This window comes from Paroedura picta, chromosome 1, assembly GCF_049243985.1.
Source record: "Paroedura picta isolate Pp20150507F chromosome 1, Ppicta_v3.0, whole genome shotgun sequence".
Classification (NCBI taxonomy): Eukaryota; Metazoa; Chordata; class Lepidosauria; order Squamata; family Gekkonidae; genus Paroedura; species Paroedura picta.
Window position 1 is genome coordinate 22,121,968 of NC_135369.1, and position 22,202 is coordinate 22,144,169.

A 22,202-nucleotide genomic window follows, 5' to 3' on the forward strand; every position below is an offset into this window, starting at 1 on the left:
GGAGCAGGGGGGGACCTCAGTGGAGTATAATGTTATGGAGCCCACCCTCCCAAGCAGCCATTTTCTCCAGGGGAACTGATCTCTGTCGTCTGGAGATGAGCTGTAAAACCGGGGGATCCCCACGTGGGCTTCCCTAGAGATGGAAGTGATCAGTTATCAGGAATTCAACAGTGATCCATGCCCAGATTTAAGTCAGGGTGCTCCTGTGTGTGTGTGTGTGTGTTTATTACTATTTGTGTAATATTGTGTATGTGTTACTTCTTAAGAAAGGACTTCTGATAACCACTATTTGGGTTGCAAAAACCTAATGGGATTATTCATCAACACATCAGTCATCAGTACTATTGTGTATTTTCAGTTATGGGCATAGATAGGTTTCTTTATTGATCTTTTGTTTTGAAATTCCATATTGTTTGCTTACCCTTTTCTAGAAGCAAGGCCCCTAAAGGAAAACTTGCAAGAGGCTTCTGTAATTTTCCGTGCTGTGGAAAGAGAATAATTTTCCACCCTCTCTTGTAATGCTAGTACACACGGTCACCTGAAGCCATTGACTGTCAGGATATCTGAGACAGCCCTTAAGAGAACTTATGGGATTCAAAGGCCAGGCACGCCTAGCTTGGATTGTGTCAAAAAATTAATCTGATTACACCAACTTGATTGAGAGCCAGCTTGGTTAAGAGCGGCAGCCTCTGATCTGGAGAACCAGTTTTTGAGTCTCCCCTCCTCCTCCACATGCAGCCAGCTGGGTGGCCTTGGGCCAGTCCCAGTTCTCTCAGAGCTCTCTCAGCCTTACCTACCTCACAGGGTGTCTCTTGTGAGGAGAGAAAAGGAAGGCAGTTATAAGTCCCTTTGAGACTCCTTGGGGTAATAAAATCGAGGTACAAAAAAACAGCACTTTGCTTCTTGATTTCTACTTGCCCCTGACACTGTCGTGAGAGGCGGGGTATAAATTTAAAAATAAATAAATTAAATTAATAGCGATGGCAAAATAATAGAGCCTCCATTTTCAGAGGTAGACTGCCAGCTGCTGGAGGCAAGCAACAGGAAATGGGCATCACCCTTATACCCTGCTTATATTTTTAGGCATTGCCATTTCCTTCCCCATGGTTCTTTGGTTCTCTTCCAGGTGGCCTTTCTTCTGGAGTTTGAATTCAGCTGCTCTTCCCTCCTGAATCGAGCACATGTGAAGCTCACAGCCAGCAGGTGAGACCTGGGATGGAGAAGGGGAGAGAGATGACTGAGCAAGCTAAAGGGGGTGTGGCAGGCCCAGATGGAGTCCTATGGAGGCCCTCCTCAGGATACTAAACGTGACTGTTTAGTGTTGCTCCCTGAAACCACACAGCATGGTGGCCGGAATTCCTGCCGCAAATTTCACTACCCTAAAACAAAATCAGAGGCCAGTGGCACCTTTAAGGTAAGGTGACCAGATTTTAACATTGGTAAAGAGGGACACCATTGACGGGGGGGGGGGGGGTGTCTTGATTAAAAATTTGGTCTATATGGAGCAGCAAAAAGTTTCATAGAATGCATAGAACGCAAAAATAGTATTGTATTCTTTAAACAGCCCCGTGGCGCAGAGCGCTGCGGACTGAATAAAGCAGTAAGGGCAGTGTGGGAGGAGTTAGGGCGGGCCCTGTCCGGGATAAAAACTCGGAGGGGCCAATCAGGAGCTGCAAAGCGGCTCCTGATTGGCCCCTCTGAGTGTACATCCCGCCCCGCGCGGCTTCCCTTTGGCTGCTTCACCCGCCCAGGGAATCTGCCCGGCTGCTCCAAACAGCCACGGGTGAGGGGTGGGCCGCGCCGCCTTCTCCCAGCCGCTCCACCGGCTGGGAGAAGGCTCGAGAGAGCCTCAGGTGGCGGGTGGGCCTGCTCCCAGGCCATCTAGCGCCCATTTCATTTCCAAGTGAAATGGGCTTTAGATCTAGTATACATATATTTTTTAATTTCAACAGAAGTACAATTTGCCAGGTACCTCCAGATGTCCCTCCAAAAGTGGGACAATCTAGTCACCTTACTTTAAGGTCCTATTGTGCTGTTTCAGATCAACACGGCTACCCACTTGAATCTACAGTACCCTAAGACAGTTTTACAGAATGAAAGGCAGATAAAAACAGCAAATGGCAAAAGCTGGAATACATAATTTTGACAATAATGCTGTGGCGTCCATCCTCCAAAGCAGCTGTTTTGTCCAGGGGAACAATCTCTGTCACCTGGAGATGAGCAGTAAAGCCAGGAGATCCCTAGGTATCCCTAACTGATTTCCAGGCCATAGAGATCAGATCACCTGGGGGAAATAGCTGCTTTGGAAGGTGGCCTCGAGGATGCTAATACCCCATTCAAGACCCTCCTCTCCCCAAACCCCGCCTTTCCTTCGGCTCCACCTCCAAAACCTCCAAGTATTCCGCAACCTGGGCCTGGCAACTCTAGAGGTGAGGGACAGAGACTGGGCATCCTGCCCATGCTGTGGTGAGTGGCAGGGGGAGAGAGAGGCATTGAACATACAGGCTACAGGGTAAAGAATGTGTTTTGAATTGCAGTTTAGTCTAATAATAGTAATAGTAATAGTAATAGTAATAGTAATAGTAATAGTAATAGTAATAGTAATAGTAATAGTAATAGTAATAAATACAGGTAGGCCTTTTTCATGTTAAATATTCCATTAAGCCTTCTTAATGGGAGAAACACAGGTAAATGTTGTTCTTATTGTTATTGTTGTTGTTGTTGTTGTTATTGTATTATATTTATATACAGCCCTCCCTGAAGGCTCAAGGCGGCTTACAGGCAACAGGAAAAAGATACACATAACATATGGTAACAACAGGTGATAACAACTACAACATTATAACAACAATAACAATTAACATGATAATGACAATAACATGAGAGAATAACGGAACTGCAAGGGAGCCTCAACTCAACTCTTACTAAATGTTATGATCAGAATATTAACATTCTGTTAGCAAAGCAGTGTAGTGTGGTGGGCTGGGCAGATCTGTGTTCCAATGCCCATTTGGGCCAGGAAGTTCACTGAGTGACTGTTGACTGGTTATTCCCTCTCAGCCTAACAGCGTTTTATCTCAGCATCCATTCTAGGATATAGAGCCAGCTTGGTGCAGTGGTTAGGAGTGCAGACTTCTAATCTAGCAAATGGGGTTTGATTCCCCACTCCTCCCCCACATGAAGCCAGCTGGGTGACTTTGGGCTCACCACAGCACTGATGAAGCTCTTCTGAGTGAGCAGTAATCTCAGGGCTCTCTCAGCCTCACCTCCCTCACAGGGTGTCTGTTGTGGGGAGAGGGCAAGGAAGGCGACTGTAAGCTGATTTGAGACTCCAGGTAGAGAAAAGCGGCACGGAAGAACCCTTCTTCTATTGTCTAGTCAAAACAGGAGTCGTGGTTTCCCAGACATGGGAATGGTCCGTGCTGAAAAGAACGTCTGGGATGTATGGAAGTCTTGTCAGATGTATGTGTGTATCTGCTGTCCCCATTTTATTAAAAACTAGTGAATAAGCCTGCTGCAGTCTTAATGCAGCGGGCGCTGGCGGGGCTTCAAAGTGAGCGGGGCTGGTGCGGCTGTGGGGTGGGGCGGAGCGGCGGCGCGCAGTTTGTGCAGGCCCCAGGAGTCGGCGGAGCCGATGCAGGCATGGTGTGGCACAGCTCATCTCGTCGGCCCCGGGCGCAGTGCGGGCGACCTGGGGGCGTGTAGAGGGTTGTGGCGAGGCGGGCGTGGCGAGGAGGCAAGGCCGCGGAGTAGCGGCGAGTTGGCGACCTACCATGGGGGAGCCGAGGCGGGCATGGCACGGCTCGGCACGGCACGGCTCGTTCCCCCCCCCCGTAGAGCAGGGCGAGCTGGGGCCGTTTGGAGCATTGTTGGCAGGCAACGGGCGGCCACGGGCGAGGAGGAAGGGGGGCGAAGCGCCTCCCGATTAGTCAGTCCGGCACTAAGGGACCTCGCAATTGGTCCCTTGGCACTGGACTGACAATCAGAGGGCCCAATCGGCAGGTGCTTTGCGCCTGCCAATTGGGCCCCCCGATTGTCAGTTCGGGGGAAGGGGCCTATGAGCACCCTTCCTCATCACGGACAGGGCCCACCTTTGGTGCCCTTAACGAATTATTTAATCTGCTCCGCTAGGAGTGGTTAAAGATGTAGTCATCGTGTGTTAAAAAGCGTGGGGTTTAATACAACAGAGAAGAGACAGTGGGCCTATCCTCTTGTTAAGGGAAGTTTTTGGCCTCAGTAGCACATGCTTTTTAACTATTATTAAACTGCTTTATGTGTTTGCTTGCACAGAGCCTTTCCTTTTCTTCCCCAAAGTTTGTGGTTGCTAAAAATACTAGGCAACAGATCCAAGTTCAACCTGCCTGTTAGTGACTCAGAACCTGGGACCTGGAGAGAAATCCCACAAATGTCCACCAGGGGGAGCTGCTTCTCTATTTTATAACCCCCTTTTCTCAAAGAATTCTTTTGCAGCAGGGTTGATTGCATGGAGTGGGGGCTGGAGGAGGCAACGGTATGCCCAGTTGTTCCATATTAATTAATCTGGAGGGAAGATGTGAGATGGAATTGGCACAATATCACACCCAGAAGGGTTGCCAGGTTCAGCCTGGGAGATCCTGGGAGATTTGGGGACTGTGTTTTGGGAAGGCAGGGGACTCTGCGGGAACATGGCCCTAACCTTTTGGTGCACCTTTGGCATACCAACACAGGGTGGTGGGAAGGTGCAGTAACAAAATGGGTGAATGAAGACTCGCCGGCTCGTTGCTCTCCGCTCGCTCCGAGAAAAAAAAATGGCGATCGCTTCGCTGGAAGTTCAGAGGAGAGAGCTAGGGGGAGGGACTTTGCTGAAACCACAACAATGGTAACGCACAGAACTTTTTCGAAACTGTTGCAGATTGTTTGCAAGAGTGTAGCGCTTTCCAGAGGGTGAATCCACTTTTTGGGATTTCCCTGGAAGCGCTACCACAGGGAGGTCACACAGCTTGCCTTCAGTCATGCCGTGAGGATCCTCATGACTTGGTGACAGCTGCTGCCGAAGCAGTTTTTAAAAATCCGCCCAGCCAATCAGACCTCCAGTGGCCAATCAGAAACCTTGCTGAGCAAAAGCCTTAGTGGTTCCGCCTACTTTCTAGAAGCACTCAGCAGGTAACAGAAAAGGTGTCACCCATAGGGGCTGCATTGGAGATCCCTGCCATAGAGTCTGTCTTCCAAACATGCTATTTTCTCCTGGGAAACTGATTCCTGTAGTCTGGAGGTCAGTTGGTATACTGGGAGATCTCCAGGCCCCATCTGGAACCCTACGATGATGTATTTAATAAATTTGCATTACCTCACATTCTTGCTAGATTCAGATGGGCAGCTGTGTTGGTCTGAAGCAGCTGAATGAAGTTTGAGTCTAATTTGGCATGCCTTCCCTTTCCTCTCCCCACAACAGACACCCTGTGAGGTGGGTGAGGCTGAGAGAGCCCTGATTTCACTGCTCGGTCAGAACAGTGCCATGGCAAGCCCAGGGTCATCCAGCTGGCTGCATGTGGGGGAGTGCAGAATCGAAGTCCGCCTTCCTAACCATTACACCAAACTATCCATCCATCCATCCATCATTGTATTTATATACTGCCCTCCCCGAAGGCTCAGGGCGGTTTACATAAAACAAGAATGATACACATAACTCCATCTGAAATAATAATGTGGTGATAACAATAACATTAACATAGTAATAACAATAACGGCATTATAGAGCAGTGGAATACTGCAAAGAGCATTGAATTCAACTAATGCTGAGGCCCAGTGGGTCTTTAAGACCAACAAAGCTTTATTCAGGGTATACACTTCTGTGTGCCAGCAGAATTCTTCAGATACAATCTTGTTTTTTTACCCTCTCCCTCCCCCCTTACTCCTCTCTCTCACTTCAAACTTTTATATAATCTCCGCGCATATCGTTTTCAGGAAACAAAAACGTGGATGTTCTGAGACTGAGAAATCTCGAGGATCAAAGGAAATCTACAGATTTTCGCTATAGCCCAGCACAGAATCAAACTCGCTTGGTGATGGATTGTGGCCCTAATCCTGTTGTGCTCTTTTAACAAACGACTGCATTTCCACTCCGATCATAACATGCAGTTCCTCAAATAGTGACAAGCCTCACTCTTCTGTCCCTCTCCCACAGCGACAGCCAGGAACTGAACGAGACCCTTGCAGACAACACCGTGCAGCCCATGGCTTATGTCCGCTACGAGCCTGACCTTTTCCTGACCAGGTGAGCTCCTCTTCAGGGTGAGCTGCTCAGGACCTCCGCCTGACATGTCATTGCCTTGGAATTGCGCGCACTGAATTGGCTTCCCTCAAGCCCCTTGGGGGGGGGGGACCCAGAAAAAAACAGGGGAACACACAGAAATTAGAGAAATGGGCCTTTGCAGTGTTTGTTTGTTTGTTTGTTGGATTTTTATCCTGCCACTATCTGGAGACTCATGGAGGGTTACACAAAAGACACAATTAAACCCCAATAAAATAAATCACAATCCCCAGTGCTAAAACCCATAAAACCCCCTAAAACCTGTAAAATTGTGCATGTGTGTGTGTGTGCCTGTGTGGAAGTGCCGTCAAGCTGCTTCCAGCTTATGACGACCCGGGGAATCAATGCCCTCCAAAACCTTCTGTCGCCAACAGCCTTGTGCAAGTCTTGCACACTGAGTTTGTGTCTTCTTTGGCTGAGTCCATCCTTCTCACTTTTCCTAGCATTATTTTCTTTTTTGATGTGTCCAAGTTTTATATGCCCTGTTCTTGAGGCTCCAGGGAACTGGTTGAGGCTGAGGCTACTGTGTGAGACAGGATGCTGGATTAGATCAGGGGTGGGCAAACTGTGGCCCTCCACATGTCCTGGATTAGACGGACCTCTGGCCTGATCCAGCAGGGCTCTTCTTATCAGGGGAGGACCGTGGTTTGGGGAGAGGGAGAGAACCCAGCAGGACAAACTGCCCTATAAGCCACCCTCCAAAGCAGCCATTTTCTTCCGGAGAACTGGTCTCTGTTGTCTGGAAATTGGTTGTAATTCTGGGAGATCTTCAGGCCCCATCTGGAGGTTGGCAGCCCTAAATGGGAGTGGAGTAGGAGGTCACTGGTATTATATGAAATCAACTGGTAGTAACCTTGTAGTAGCTCGGTAGATCTCCTAATCCCCCATTCCGCTGCCTGCCAGGGATTATCCATCGAAGCCATAGCAATAAAGTCTATTCCTGAAAACTGATTGTAAATGATAAATGTAGCAATAGTAACAGGATGCTTGCAAACATATACATGTTCTTCTTGGCAGGGGAAGGGAAGTGTGCTTTTTGTTTCATATAGTCCTGCCTCCAAGCCAGCCGTTTTCTTCAGGAGAGCAAGTCTCTGTGGCCTGGTCCCAACTAGCTTTCCCGGAGTGATGGTGGGACCCAGGTTTTTGGATAAGATTGACTGGCGAGATACGAAAGATGGAAAACTACCAGCTTCGGTAATATCAATGCAGCCCCTTAATTAACAGGGTTCATTTTCTCCCCTTAGTGAATCCACGCTGAACCGATACGAAGTTCACCCTGTGGGGACCTTTCCAAGTGGCATGATCCCGGAGTTCAAGACGACCATCAAGGTAAGGGGACGGAAGCCTCTGCACCGTTAACAGCCGCACAATGTTACCCAACATGCTAAATGTATTTTAAGCCTTTTCTCCTTCTCAGAAGAGGTAAAAACACCACTTTGGGCTGGAGTAATGCAGGCTGCAGGAGGGAAGGAGGCATGGTATAGCCCCATCTCATCAGATCTTGGAAGCTAAGCAAAGTCCATCAGGGGGCGGAAGGAGCCTTCGGCGTTCCGCAGGGCCTACAAAACGGAGCTCTTCCGCCAGGTCTGCGGTTGAGGCCAGAGTGGCAAGGAAGTACATTCTAAAGTGGTACATCTTAGACACAGCACTATCATGAGGCCTATGTAAAATGTGATGAAACAAACGGTAGTTGTTGCGGCTGTTGACAACACACATTACAAAATGGGAACATTCTCAGCATTCTTTGTGATGCTCCTGGTATCTGACACTTGAAAGGATGTTTGGGCTGATTACTTGCTTTAAATGTGGCGGTGATCTGGAGGGCAGCATTTGGCCTCTTTGGTTTTTTAATCACTGCCAGCCGTCACCATTTCTAGAGAACAACAAGAGACAAGAGCTGTTTTTAAATACCCTGCTTCTCACTACCCAAAGGAATCCCAAAGTGACTACAAACACCTTTCCCTTCCTCTCCCCACAACAGGCGCCCTGTGAGGGAGGTAAGGAACGGGGAATCAAAGCTGGTTCTCCAGATTAGAGTCTGCTGCTCTTAAACACTACACCACACTTCTAACAGCTGTGCCGTGGGGGAAACGTGAACCTCTTCCTTTCCAAGGAGTTACATTTAGCATGCTTTAGGATGCTTAGGGCTGATCCTGCGTTGAGCAGGGGGTTGGACTAGATGGCCTGTGTGACCCCTTCCAACTCTATGATTCTATGATTTTGAAAATGCTTATTTACGTAACTGTTTTCTGCCTGTCTCCCATTGGATTCTATAATCAACCTGCTGAATGCTCCAAACTTCCAGAATCCTGTTGGTAAAAAGTTTGAGTTGCTGTCCGATTTTTCCTTTCAAACCCCCTCTGCCCCTGGGGTTTTTCTGTTCCACTGCTGATGCCTGCTTCGTTGCACGTGGCTCTTGCTCGTTTCAGGTGCAGAACCTCGGCTGCTACACCGTGGGGAACCTCTCCCTCACCATGGATCTTCCCACCACGGCCTATCAGAACAGCGAGTTCCTCTCAGTCACCCGCATCATGGGGGACAACGTGAGTACCTCTTGTGGGTACGAATTTGCTGGAGATCCCTGGCCCAAGGGAGGTTTGCCTGGCCTCGACCTGGGCCAGGGCCTTTTCAGTCCTGGCCCCGACCTGATGCAATGAGCTCCCGGGAGAGCTGAGGACCCTGACAGAACTCTTGCAGTTCCTTGGGGTCTGTCTGCCACAGGGGGCTAATAGGGAGCAATGTGATGACCTCTTGACTCAGATCTTAACTGCCCTGGCCTCAACTGAAGACCTGGCAGCAGAACTCTCTTACATTCTGCTGCCAGGTCCTCAGTTGAGGCCAGGGCAGTTAAGATCTGAGTCAAGAGGTCATCACATTGCTCCCTATTAACCCCCTGTGGCGCTTATACGCCTTTCTGTCTAACGGAGGCGTGGAGGGTATTTTATTCCTATGCTAGAATGTACTGGGGGTTTTATGTATCATGGGGATTTTATTATTTATTACCTGCCACTAGCTGGTTTGCCGCCGGGGGGCGGGGGGTGCTATAAGCTAAATGATAAACAAACAAACAAACAAACAATAAATAAATTTTAATTGCTGTTGTTGTTTTTTAACTCCAAGGTGACTTGCATCTTTCAAAATCTGACTGAGACAGCACAAAGGTCAGGCAGCGGTGTGATTCCTGTTCATCCAGAAGAACTCATGCACACTGAGAAATTGGTATGTCCAGGTGGCAGGGGCAGCCAGAGAACTTCCAGAACTGGAGTTGTCCCTTCTCCTTCTCGTCTACTGTTCTGAGACCTGGTTCTCACCAATAATAGATGAGATGGCAAACTTTTTAGTGGGCCCATCTTAGGCTACAGGCAGGGGCATAAACTATGGGAGGGGGCAGCAGGGCTCAACCCCCCCTCCCTAGAATTTCCCAGAGGGGGCAATGCCCCCTTCAGGCTGTTAGGCCCTCTGGGATTTCCCAACAGGGACACCCCACCCCCTTTATTGCCAGATAGTGTACTGAGTATCCAGTAAGGCAGTGGTCCCCAACCTTTTTATCACCAGGGACCACTCAACATGACAATTTTACTGAGGCCCGGTGGGGGGAAGTAGTTTACTCCTCTACTCTCAACCACTGCCCTAACGCTCTCTGATCGCTATGCTAATGTTTAAACATCCCTTCAAAATAAGGTACAGACACGCCACAACAATGAACATAAGGAACATTTTATTTTCATGGAAATTTTAACTCATGACAATGACAAATCAATGGGAACCCTGAGCTTGTTTCTCTGCAACGAGATAGTCCCCTCTGGGAGTGATGGGAGACAATGACACCCGAAGTGTGTTGTAAAGGGCCGGGGGGGGGGATGAAGTAAAGGGCCGGGGGGGGAGAAGGCGTCCTTCGGGGCCCACCTCCAGTTAGTCGACAGACCACACGTGGTCCGCAGCCCACAGGTTGGGGATCGCTACAGTAAGGGATTGATGCAGTTGTTAGGGTGTTGTTCTCTACTGGAGAGACCAGAGTTCAAATCCTTACTTAGCCATAAAACACACCATGTGACCCTGAGCCAGTCACATGCTCAGCCTAAGTTCCAAGGAAAAGGTGTTTCCTTCCATTCACGCATGAAATGTGTACTCAGATTGGCTCAGTGAAGGGAGTTCATGACATCTTTCCTCTCCTTTCACAGAGACCTCTTTCTCTGACTGAACTTCAGAATACTCTGAAGGGGGGGGAATTATATTTATAAAGCACATGATTAAGTGTTGATGGCATATGGTTTTTGGAAATCTAAACCATTTCATATTGAAAGAACTTAATACAGGCTGTTAAGGGCGAGCCTGTACCAGGCTCACCCTGTGACTCCCACCCCAGGACATTGAGAAGTCTACACCCCTGGCAGTAGGTAAAGCTTCCCGACAAGGAAAGCCTGAGAATGTTTTCCCATGATAATAAGCAGAAACCCCACATGAACCCCACCACAGGAGGTGGTGGGTTCTCCTCCTTTGGAAGTTTTAAGCAGAGGCTAGAGAATCATCTGACAGAAATGCTGATTTTTATGGACTTAGGCAGATTGTGAGTGGGTGGGCAGGAAGGGATGTGCCAGTGTTTGCCTCCTGTGGCCCTTCCTCGCATACCCAGGGAATTGCTGATCACCACTGTGGGATGGTAGGTGAATTCTCCCCAGTCCAGGCTGAATTCTGAAGATTTTTTTTTTGGGGGGGGGATCATTTGGTCATAAAATTTGGGTTACCGTGGGTGGGCAGGTAGTTGTGAGTTCTTGCACTGTGCAGGGGGTTGGACTAGATGACCCTGGAGGTCCCTTCTAACTCTGTGATTCTGTTCTATGTTTCTAACACACACAAAAATAACCTGTGAAACTCATCTTCCTACTACTTTTCTAGAGATTTTTAGGGGCGGGGTCATTTGGACATAAAATTTGGGTTACCGTGGGTGGGCAGGTAGTTGTGAGTTCTTGCCCTGTGCAGGGGGTTGGACTAGATGACCCTGGAGGTCCCTTCCAACTCTACGATTCTATTCTATGTTTCTTTTCTAATTGTACTTTTCTAATTGGCTTCCCAAGTGACTCCCGGGGATCAAAATCCCATACAAAATCCAGTAATTAAAAAGTCAGTCCCGAATATTCCCTGGAGAGGGGATTCCCACTGCAGCTTGATCCAGTCCTCCCTCGGAGCATCCAGCAACCAGATTCCATTTACCTGGGGGGGGGGGGAAACACATGACCGGAGCAAAGTAAAAATGTCAAGAAATTAATGATCCTTGTACCGTGAATATAAACTCCTGCAGTTATTGCCTTTGATAACTAAGATAAATCAGTGCTACAACTCATTAAACCAGGAACAGTTCTTATGCCCTCACATCCCATCTGTTTCCTCTCATTTCAGATTTAAGTGTATCATTGCCATCGGCCAAAGAACTTGATCTGGAGGCCTCTTTTCCGTCCAACTTGACATTTCTGTTTTCTCCGTAACAAAGTTTGAATCCAGCGGCATCAATAAAGTTTTATTCAAGGTATAAACCAGGGGTAGTCAAACTGTGGCCCTCCAGATGTACATGGACTACAATTCCCATGAGCCCCTGCCAGCAAATGCTGGCAGGGGCTCATGGGGATTGTAGTCCATGGACATCTGGAGGGCCGCAGTTTGACTACCCCTGGTATAAACTGTCCCTTCTTCAGAATGTGCCCACGAAAGCTCATAGCTTGAATATAACTCCGTTGGTCTTAAAAGGTGCAGCTGGACTCAAATTTTTGTTCTGCTGCTTCAGATCAACATGGCTGCCCACCTGAATTTGTTTTCTCCCTATCCCCATGCTGTAGGGAAGCATTCAGTTTGTTTATCTATTTAGGTGTTTATAAACTTCCTTTCTCCCTAAGAGGGGGATTCAGAGTTGCTTACAAAACCTTTCTCCTTAAGGGGGGATTCCAAAGTGACTTACAATAGCTGTCCCCAACCCCCGGTCCAGGGACCGGTCCCGGTTCGTGGATCAGTCAGTACCGGGCTGCAGCTCCTCTTCGTCCTCCTCCCCGGCTGCTGCCTCGGGGGCTGCCCTGCCACTCTATTGCCAGCTCACCTTTGGTGCTCTCCGGCGGCTGCCATGGCTGGGGCTCCCCCTTGGTATGGCACTGTGCAGCTGCTGCTGGCAGCGAACTCCCAATGAGTGGCGGGAAGTCAGGGGCACCAGCAGGAAAGCAAGTGGAGCAGGGGCTCAGGCAGCGGCAACGTCCCTCGGCAAAAGACTACCCCCCCCCCCAGGCCTCAGTACAATTGTCAAGGGTTGACCGGTCCCCGGTGATAAAAAGGTTGGGGACCACTGGCTTACAACACCACTCTCTCCTTCTGTGAGTTACCTTCACTATAAAAACACTTTGAGGTAGGTTAGGCTGGGAGTGTGTGAGTGGCCCAAGGTCACCCAGCAAGCAAGTGGGGACTCAGACCAGTCTCCCAGACCCTAGCCCCATCTGCAACACGAGGGGATCCAGATAAAGTGTTGCCTTCTCCTTTGCCACTCCCAAGAAGGAGACCCCCGTGTTTCCTTTCCCCACTACTTACTAACCACTTCCCCTCATAAGTTCTGCTTCAAACATTGCTGATTGCTCCCCACTCAATGTCTGGTGGCAGGCTTTCCCAACCAGGGTTTCATGAAACCCTGGGGTTTCTTGAGAGCTCTGGAAGGGTTTCCAGAGTGGGTGGGAGTTAATTAATTTTTTGGAATTAGATAAGCATTTATCGGGTGATATAACCATATATGGTCATGTTGAACCGTTCCCTCCCACTCCCAGAATGGCCAATGATGGGCCTGGAGGGGGTGGGAAGGGGAGGGGCCCCAGGTGTGTATGTCCACAGCTAGGCTTTCCAACCATATTCTGCACGATCATGCCATTTCTGGGGTTTCTTGAGGAATGTTTCAGGGGTTTCTCAATGGTAAAATAGTTGAGAAAGGCTGTTATAAACTATTAGAATCATAGAATCATAGAGTTGGAAGGGACCTCCTGGGTCATCTAGTCCAACCTCCTGCTATTGTTGGGACCTATATTTACCCTGCAGTCCCCTGGGTGGGATGCAGGGTTGTGCATAAAATCATCTATCATTCTTTTATAACTCAACTAGTTTTGAGTCCTTGTGTCGAAGAACAGGTGCTTCAGTGGTTGTGGACAGTGCCCGAGGTTCAAAGAATAAGGTTTTCAAAGGTTATTAATAGACTTTTTTAAAACACTGACTCTGGGATACTTAGCGGCTTCATTTAAGGGGTGGAATGAAAAAGAAAATGTGGGATCGGGGATGGGTACAACATTTTTCTGGAACTCTGACCTTGACTTGACCTTGGGTGGCCTTTGCTGCTGTTTCAGTGGCACCTTGCCAAGAGTTTCTTTTCCTTTTCCATGGCAGAACTGCACCAATACTGGGTGCCAACGGGTGAAATGCGAGCTGTCCCACATCGAGAGGGGCTCGGAAGTCTCCATCCGCCTGCTGAGGGCTGTCCACAATGAGTTTTTCAGAAAGGTGAGTCTTACCTGGCAAAACGGCACCCCCTTCCTATAGCATCTCCTGCTATTTTGATGCCAGCCTGTTTGCCCCTTAAAACGGACCATTGCAAGGAATTTATTTTATGGGACTTTGTGCACCAGTCAGCATTTTCTGTCCAGCCTTTTACAGCACTTCCTATCGGGAATGCTCCTTGGGAATTAAAGAGCCCTCACCCTTCTCCTTTCTTCCATTTTCTTCCCTGGGGATAAAGGCGAAGTTTAAGACTGTGAAGGTTGTGAGCACATTCACCCTCACCACCCAAGAGAAGGACGGCATCCTCCTCTTGCCCGAGGCAGCCCACCAGCGGGAGGTAAGACGACAGGGAGGACCGAACGGATATCCTGCCCTGGCTCAGGAGGCAGCTTGAGCACCAGAGGGGCACGGTGGGGATGGGCATTCCTGCCACTGAGATCAGAGCCAGGGCAGAGGGAGGGGGTGGTGGTTACAATGCACCACGTTTAAATCCTGACTTGGGTGACCTTGGGCTACTTCCCAGAATAGCCTGATCTAGGGGTGGCCAAACTGTGGCTCCCCAGATGTCCATGGACTACAATTCCCATGAGCCCCTGCCAGCAGCCTGTAGTCTGTGGACATCTGGGGAGCCACAGTTTGGCCAACCCTGGCCTAATCCAACACACAAGAATATCATATTTGCTGCAACGTAAGAGTAACCCTGCGTATGCTGCCCTGAACTTTTGGGAGGATGCTAAAAGATGCCGATATTGTCACTTGGCTCAGCGGTCACTTTCATTGACATTGCAGGCCATCTTGGAGATTATCCAGCCCAAACTGGTCCCCCTTTCCCTCTGGATCCTGATCGGCAGCATCCTCGGGGGACTCCTGCTGCTGGCCCTGATCATCGTCTTTTTGTGGAAGGTAAGAGCCAAGTTGCAAGGATCGGTGAGACAGGTGCAGACTGGCAGCCAGGTAGCCCCCAAGCAGGAGTCCAGCAAGCTCAGAGCCCCATCGGCACATGCGGCGACACCAGTCGGCACAAAATTATTATTAATTAAATTTATAGACTGTCCCCTCTGCAGACTGGCTCTGGACAGCTTACAAGATATTAAATTTCAGTTTAAAAATACAATGAAAACAGTAAAACAATAAATCTCCCATGTGCCATTTCTCCCCTTCTTCTCACATATTCAGCGGAGGGAGGCCCAGATGATTCTATTTCCGTGTTCTGGCCTCAACCATGAGCCTGGTGGAAGAGGGCCGTTTTACAGGCCCTGCAGAACTGAAGTTCTACCCCTTTAGGCTGTAGAGTGGGGACCAAACGCTTGACTGGCAAGAGCCTCACTCTCTGTAGCAAAGCAGTGTGTATGTCGGTGTGGAGAACAGGCCTTCAAGGCCTGTGCAGAGTTCTTTCTAACCTCAGTCCTGTCCACCTCACTGCAAGTCTGCCCCGATCGTCAAGGGAAGGTCCCGAATATAAAAACCTATAAAAAGATACTTAAGGACCTCCAAAGACACCTGTATAATAAGAACCACAAGCCCCAATACTAACCAGAGAGCAGCCTGCAAGCCCAAGAAGGGTGGAGTTCACACAGCCCAATTCATATTCCCTAGACACAGTCGATTCCTCTGAGCATGTGTGGAGTTCCTTGCAGTAAAAAGATGTTGGAGGAGTCATTAACCTCCTGTGGACTCGGTTTCCACTACGTACTGAAAACTGAAAGCAAAGGAAAGTCCTAAATATTTATGATCAGTAGAACTGGACCTCCCTAAGAGCAACAAGCTGGTTCCAGCAATCCCACGTAAATCCCCATCTCTGATGTCAGAGGCTGCGACCAATCTGAGCCGTATAAAACATAGCCCCACCTCCCTTGAAATGCCTGAACTTCCATGAGAAATAGGCAGCCTTGTCCAACCCAGACTGTTCTTTGTCCGAAAGGGCTTCGCTCTGTCAGGACGGTCCCCTGTGGAAGGGAAAGGAATGAGTCAGTCTCATGTAAACCCCAGTGGTCCGAGAGCCCAGGCCCTGGGGGCGGCACACCCTGGACTCTACGAAGCAGGCATCGCCTCTCCCCTTCTCTGTCGCCTTGGTTGGGGGGCTTGGAAGGGGATTGTGGCCGCTATGTTGGGGATTTTTAATGTCTTTTAATGGGGTTTTAACTGGGGGTTTTAAGACTGCTGTTACCTGCCAAGAGCCTATCCAGGAAGTGGCGGGAAATAAATCAAATAATAATAAATAAGGTTTCAGGACTTCAAAATTAAAGCAACAGCAGCAACTCAAACAAGAGAAAACAGAAATTTACAGAGCAAAAATTAAAATGGCAAAAGGTACGAAATAGCGGGGAAGATCCCACATGGATTGGTGTCAGGTCTCAATGCCAGCCAGAAATGTCCTCTGCCCAAGACACTGGAGAGCCACAGTATGGACTCTGAGGGAACAAGGGCCTGATTCAGTGTATGTGTTCAGGGGTGTGGGTGTGTGAAACTTCAGAAGCTGAAGTAACATTTGAAGTTGGGCTTCACTCAGAAATAGATTTTGCTTTCTCCTACTAATCTGTGGTTTTTCTCTTGGCTTTCCTCCTCGATCGCGATCATCCCAGCTTGGATTCTTTACACACAAAAAGCCTGGAGAGGACGAAAAAGAAGAGCAGTAGGCAACATTCTGAACAGAGACTCTTCAGTCCTCCAAAGAAACTGGCCACTTGGGGAGGCGTTGGCAGAAGGGGAGTCTCCATCTCCCTCCTCAGGTCCCCTCTGGCCCAGCCACACCCAGGAAGCTCTCCCACGGCTCATCACCTTCCCTTGGCCTTTGGGAGAGCAAGAAAGTCAGCCACCTCCTCCCACCAGAGCCACGTTTCACACAGATAAAGTATCAACAAGTGAGACTCAGGGCTCCAGTTTTGCCTGCGAGAAAAAGGGGCAGGAGGATGTCAGAGGATGAGCCTGTCACCCTCAAACCTGTTTGGAAAAACAAAACAAACAATGGACCACATTTGTGAACTGCAAACAGGCATTCTCCATGCCTGCAAGAGGCTCCCCTACTGAAGAGCAGTTACGATCTCTCCTGGAGCATCTCTAGCCCCTGGAAAAAGGCTGGTCTCAAACAATTGTTCACAAGACCAAGCCCCATGGAAACCTCATGGTCGTCTGCTACAGCTCCCGGCTACAGCAACAGGAGGCCTGAACATCTGCAGGGAAACCAAAAGCTGCTCTTTGGGCTGTGGGGAAGGGGGAAGTGTTGGGGCTAGGGTTGCCAAGCTCTTGTTGGGGCCTGGAGATCACCTGGAATTGCAACTGGTGTCCAGATGACGGAGATTAGTGCCCCTAGAGAAAGCGGCAGCTTTGAAGGGTAGGCTTGTATGGCAGGAGACCTCACACCCGTCCCTTCCCCTCTCCAAAGCCTGCCCGTCACAGGCTTCAGCCCCACATCTCCAGGAATTTCTCTACCCAAGGTTGGCAACCCTACAAGGTAACAGGTGCCTCTCTGCCCCTTGCCAGATGTTGCACCACAAGCTGCCCCCCACTGTCTGACCGCCCTCGAATGGTAGCTTGAAGCCCATGACCCTTGGGCTTGGCAGGGAAGGAGGGGAGACCACCCGTGCTGATGGAAGCACAGAGAGGGTTCTGCTATTAAACAAAGACACCTGAAATGGAGAAAGGAGCGTATGATTTTGCTGGGTTGTGAAACTGGTTCCGAAGGGAAGGGGGTGGGTAACCTGTGCATCCCTTGACGGCAGTCCTCTTCCCCTGGCGGCCGTCAGCAGAACCGAGCTCTGTGGGATTGTTGGACCTGGTCCCAGCAGAGCTTTGCCTCTCTAAGCTGTGCCAGGGAATGTTCCTGGGAAACTGGGCCTAAGGGCTGGTTTTCTGTTTTGCTGCAGGGCCTGCTCTTAGTGGGAAGAAGAGCCCTGCTGGGTCAGACCAGTGGCCCCTCTAGGCCAACGTCCTGCCTCTGCAGGTCGCAGAGGACAAGCCCTATCTCCTGCAGATGCTTCCCCATATTGTTATTGCAAGGGCTGCTGCCACGGAACATGGAGGTTCCTCTAGTCCCTATGGTTAGAAGCCATTTGTGGACCTCTTTTCAACCACTGTGCCAAACCCCTTTTAAATTTGCCTACTGTTGTAGCCATCAGTGAATTCCAGCAGGTAATCCCTTGTTAAAAGAAGTATTTATTCTAGTCCCTTCTGAATCTGTTGCCCATCCGCTGAGTTGGGTGGCCCTGAGTCCTAGTCTTATGGGAGAAGGAGGTCAGTGTTCTCTGGATTCCACTTTTCCCACCCCCGTGCATAGTTTTATATACTTCTGGCATGTCCCTCCTCAGTCATCTTTTATCTACACTGAAAAATCCCAGATCTCGACTCTGCAATGTCCTTTGTGGAGCCACAGTGACCAGAAACGCACACCGTATTCCGAATGAGGCTACCTCAGATCTATACAGAAGCATGATTACAGTAATAGCCATTATAATTTCAAATCTTTTCCTAATAGTCTCCAGCAGGAAGTTTGTCTTTTTTCACTGCAACCCCCGAATTTAAAGTTACTGGGGGGGGGGGGGTTAAGGTAAAGGTATCCCCTGTGCAAGCACCAAGTCATGTCTGACCCTTGGGGTGATGCCCTCTAGTGTTTTCATGGCAGACTCAATACGGGGTGGTTTGCCAGTGCCTTCCCCAGTCATGACCGTTTACCCCCCAGCAAGCTGGGTACTCATTTTACCCACCTCGGAAGGGTGGAAGGCTGAGTCAACCTTGAGCCGGCTGCTGGGATCGAACTCCCAGCCTCATGGACATTGCTTCAGACAGCATTTCTGCTGCTTACCACTGCGCCACAAGAGCCATATTGTGACTGAACATGGAGATTTCTTTGAGCCGTGGCAGCCAACTGCTGGGCCTTTGTGCCTTGGGGGAAAGGGGCTTCATATAAAAGTTGAGCTCCCCGAAATCTTACTGTTTTGACTGGAAGGAGGAGCAGCAGAGGGGTTGGAGGGGCAAGGAACAGCAGGCCTGACCAGGAGAACAGCTGTTAGGAGTTAAGCCAAAGACTTTAAGGACCAGGTGGGTTTTGAGGAGGAAAAAATGAAACAGGTGAGGCAGAAAGGCAGAATTGCTAGGGGAGCTCAGGGTGGGGCTTGAACCCATGAAGCTGCCTTCCACTGAATCCGTCCATCAAGTTCAGTATTGCCTACTCGGACAGGCAGCCGCTCTCCAAGGTCTCAGGCGGAGGTCTTTCCCATCACCCACTAGGTGATGCCTGGCCTTGAGCCTGGACCTTCCTGAGGGCCAAGCACAGGTTCTATCGCTGAGCTGCAGCCCCTCCAGGCAAGGAGGGCAGAAAGGGGGAAGCAAGGCAAGGAAAAGGCCTTTTTTTTGGGGGGGGGGAGATTCACAGAAGAGGACAGGAGACCTGTGCAAGGCCTCGTTTTCTTGTAAGAGACTCCATTAAGTTATGTTTGGGCTCCTCCAAAAGGGACAGGATAGGAAAAACTAAGGTTGCTGAGAATTCCTCCTGAAGGCAAACCTTTCAAATGCGTCTGGGCTGTTAGCCCTCGGGAGCAACCGGTAGACCTCAGGGTGAAGCAGATTGCTGGGCGTCTGGTCTCCTCCGACCGACCAGGCTCTGCTCCAACTCCCCAGCGGATTCTGCTGGCCGTTTCTGCCATCCGGTTCAGCTTCCTTGCCCAGGAAGGCAAACAAACGCAGCTCTGTTCTCCTCGTGCCAAAACATGGAGGTGTGGCTCTCCGGCTCACCCCCCCCCCCAGCTTTGCTGGAGTTTGCAAACAAGACCGGGGGGGGGGGGAGGCTGGAAAGACCAGCGTCTGCGTCTCTTATGTAACTGGGCCCCACCAGCTGACCAGGCCTAATCAGGAGCGTCTTTCGGAGTTCACAAAGGGGACACGGCCAGACAAGCGCTGTGGGCCGAATCGAGTGGGGAAGCCTCCATTTGTGAGTCTTTCCGTTTTGGCAGCTTAGAATTAAACCTGAAAAGGGGTTTTCATCAGTTGGATCCCAAGAGGACCTGTTTGGCCATGACTTGGATTGTGGGGAGGAAAGAAACATCCCCTTCTCTTCCTCCTTCAGCCCCACTAGACACACACACACACACCCTTCCTCCTTCAGCCCCACTGGCAGGCCAGCTGCTGGCTTTGGGTCTACTTGTTCTTAGATGAAAACTTACCTGCTGACCCCACAGTGGTACCCTTGGCTAATCTTCAGCTGCAATACACCTTCCTGGCCATACTGTGGTTTGCTACAATCTTGGCGGGGAAGGGAAGGTGCATTTGCTTCTAGGGGAATATACTCCATGGAGGAATAGGGGCCAGATCATGCAAGGAACAAGAGGGTGTTTGCAGAAGGGAGGCAGTTCAGGCAGCCAAGCTCGAAAGGGGGTTGGAGCGAGGCCTTGGCCCACCACCCACTGGAGTCACTAGGAAGCCTAAAGATCTCACACAAGAGGTGTGTGGAGAACACTGCTGGGAAGAATTTTCAATCCATGGCCTCATCATCTGAACATAGAATTTGCTGCCTTGCAGATTTACAGGAACAAGCACACAAAGCCCTCTGGGCTGTTTTCATTTTTGAAAGAATAAAGGGTCCATTTCAAGCACATTCCAGACTTCAGGTTCAGATGACAGCTCTTGCTCTCCATTTCACAATGCCTGGACACCCCTTAAAGACGCTCTTGCCAAGCCAGAATTCCACCCTGCTTAAAGCTACAGCAACCTGCTAAGGGAGATGTACATAAATGATGTACTCCTCTGTAGCCACAGAGGCCTTGGAAAGCCATTCACAGAAATACATTCATAGCAATAAGGCTTCCCTGCAATTGTGGGGCTTCCCATTCAGCCACCCAGCCTCCGTTTCTGGCCTTCCTCAGCAGACACCAATAATAAGATTTGTTTGACGCATTTATTCTTGTTGTCCCTCTCTTATCTATCTTGCCCTGCGGAACTCAATTGTGGAACAGGCTTCCTCAGGAGGTGGTGGGTTCTCCATCTTTGGAAATTTTTAAACAGATGCTGGATCTGACGGAGAGGCTGATTCTGTGAAGGTTCAAGGGGTTGGCAGGTTACAGTGGATGAGCGATTGGGATGTGAGTGTCCTGCATAGTGCAGAGGGTTGGACTAGATGACCCAGGAGGTCCCTTCCAACTCTATTATTTTATGATTCTATTCTATGTCAGCTGGATCCACTTTAAAAATGATGAAAGGGAAAACTTGATCCAATATCTGTACCCCAGGGATCTCTATACAATTAGCAACATGACCCCACCTGTGTTTCATGCTCTCTTTTAATATTATAAACCTCTGTCCCTTTTCCTTATTAAGAAAAAGTTTTGATTTCTCTCTGTGGTACTTTTTCCAGCTCTGCAATGTCCATTCTGAGAAACAGCACTCTTAAGGGGGGGGGGGGGAGAGAAGCACATATTGTGTTCCTTGATTCTTCCTGCATCTGCATTCTCCCACCCCCTGCCCCTTCGCTGTGATCTTTCTCGAACCTGACTTGGTACGATCTATGCAGACTGCAAGCCCAAGGGCTCTGGGATGCCATGTGGACAACAAGGGGAGGGTTTTTTTTTTCAGGTCTCGCCCAAACTGGTACCATTTTTCTTCCTTCATTCCCTGCAGCAGCCATTTCCTCTCTCCTTCCAGGCCCTTTTAAAAACTATTCACAGCTGGACTGCCCTAATGCTCTGGCACTGGAGCTATGTGTCATTATAACTGTCTATTGTAACAATGCAATAGTCCCCACTTTTCTATGTTATTTTTTTCTTTAAAAAATACCTAGCCCTTTTGGTTGCAAACATATAAGGGGAAAGGTACTGGTTGCGCACTCTGCATAACTCTGCAACCAAAAAGGCTAGATACTTTACTCTAAAGATGATGAAATATGAACTAGTATGTTGTGGCAAAAAGGCTGTTACAGCATGACAAGGCTAAAGCAAACAAGAAGTTTGGAAACGCCACCTTGTGGAAGGGAGGAATAGCTGTTACAGAGGCAAAGAAAGGGTTAGGATTGGGGCTACGGTGGCTGGGGAAGGGAGGGTGTGGGTACAGAGGGAGGGGCAACATTGCCCATCTCTCCAGCAGAAATTCTGCTTCACCTGAACCGCTAAGAATGAAATAGGAGGGGTTCGTTAGGGTTAGGTTTTACTAACCCAGTAAAAGACCAAACAAGGAACAAGCAGTAAGGCCCTGGGACCCCAATATGGCACGTCAAATTATTCCAATGTAATAAACAGACACCCAGGGAGTCATCAATCGTCAGTTAATTCTTTAATAAGTAGAATTCTTGATCCATTCCAATGTGTTTCGCTGTGTAGCTTTCTCAAGGGACATCAAATTTCAAATTGTTTTCAACTGGAAACGTCTCTATAGAAGAACAACAGAGAATCCGGTATATTTGGTTTTTAACCTGAATCCT

At 49.3% G+C, this 22,202-nt stretch overlaps 1 protein-coding gene across 1 annotated transcript in view; it reads left to right on the forward strand.

Annotated features, from left to right (window-relative positions):
- Positions 1-21,122, forward strand: part of ITGA10 (integrin subunit alpha 10) — an 80,755-nt gene extending 59,633 nt beyond the window's left edge. The window contains exons 22-30 of the mRNA XM_077326671.1: positions 1,127-1,203; positions 6,164-6,253; positions 7,534-7,618; positions 8,719-8,832; positions 9,410-9,508; positions 13,691-13,804; positions 14,040-14,138; positions 14,591-14,704; positions 16,384-21,122. Of these exons, the coding sequence (XP_077182786.1) occupies positions 1,127-1,203; positions 6,164-6,253; positions 7,534-7,618; positions 8,719-8,832; positions 9,410-9,508; positions 13,691-13,804; positions 14,040-14,138; positions 14,591-14,704; positions 16,384-16,437 (846 nt within the window). The 3' untranslated portion in view covers positions 16,438-21,122. The remainder of the gene's footprint in view (positions 1-1,126; positions 1,204-6,163; positions 6,254-7,533; positions 7,619-8,718; positions 8,833-9,409; positions 9,509-13,690; positions 13,805-14,039; positions 14,139-14,590; positions 14,705-16,383) is intronic.
- The last annotated feature ends 1,080 nt before the right edge of the window (positions 21,123-22,202 follow it).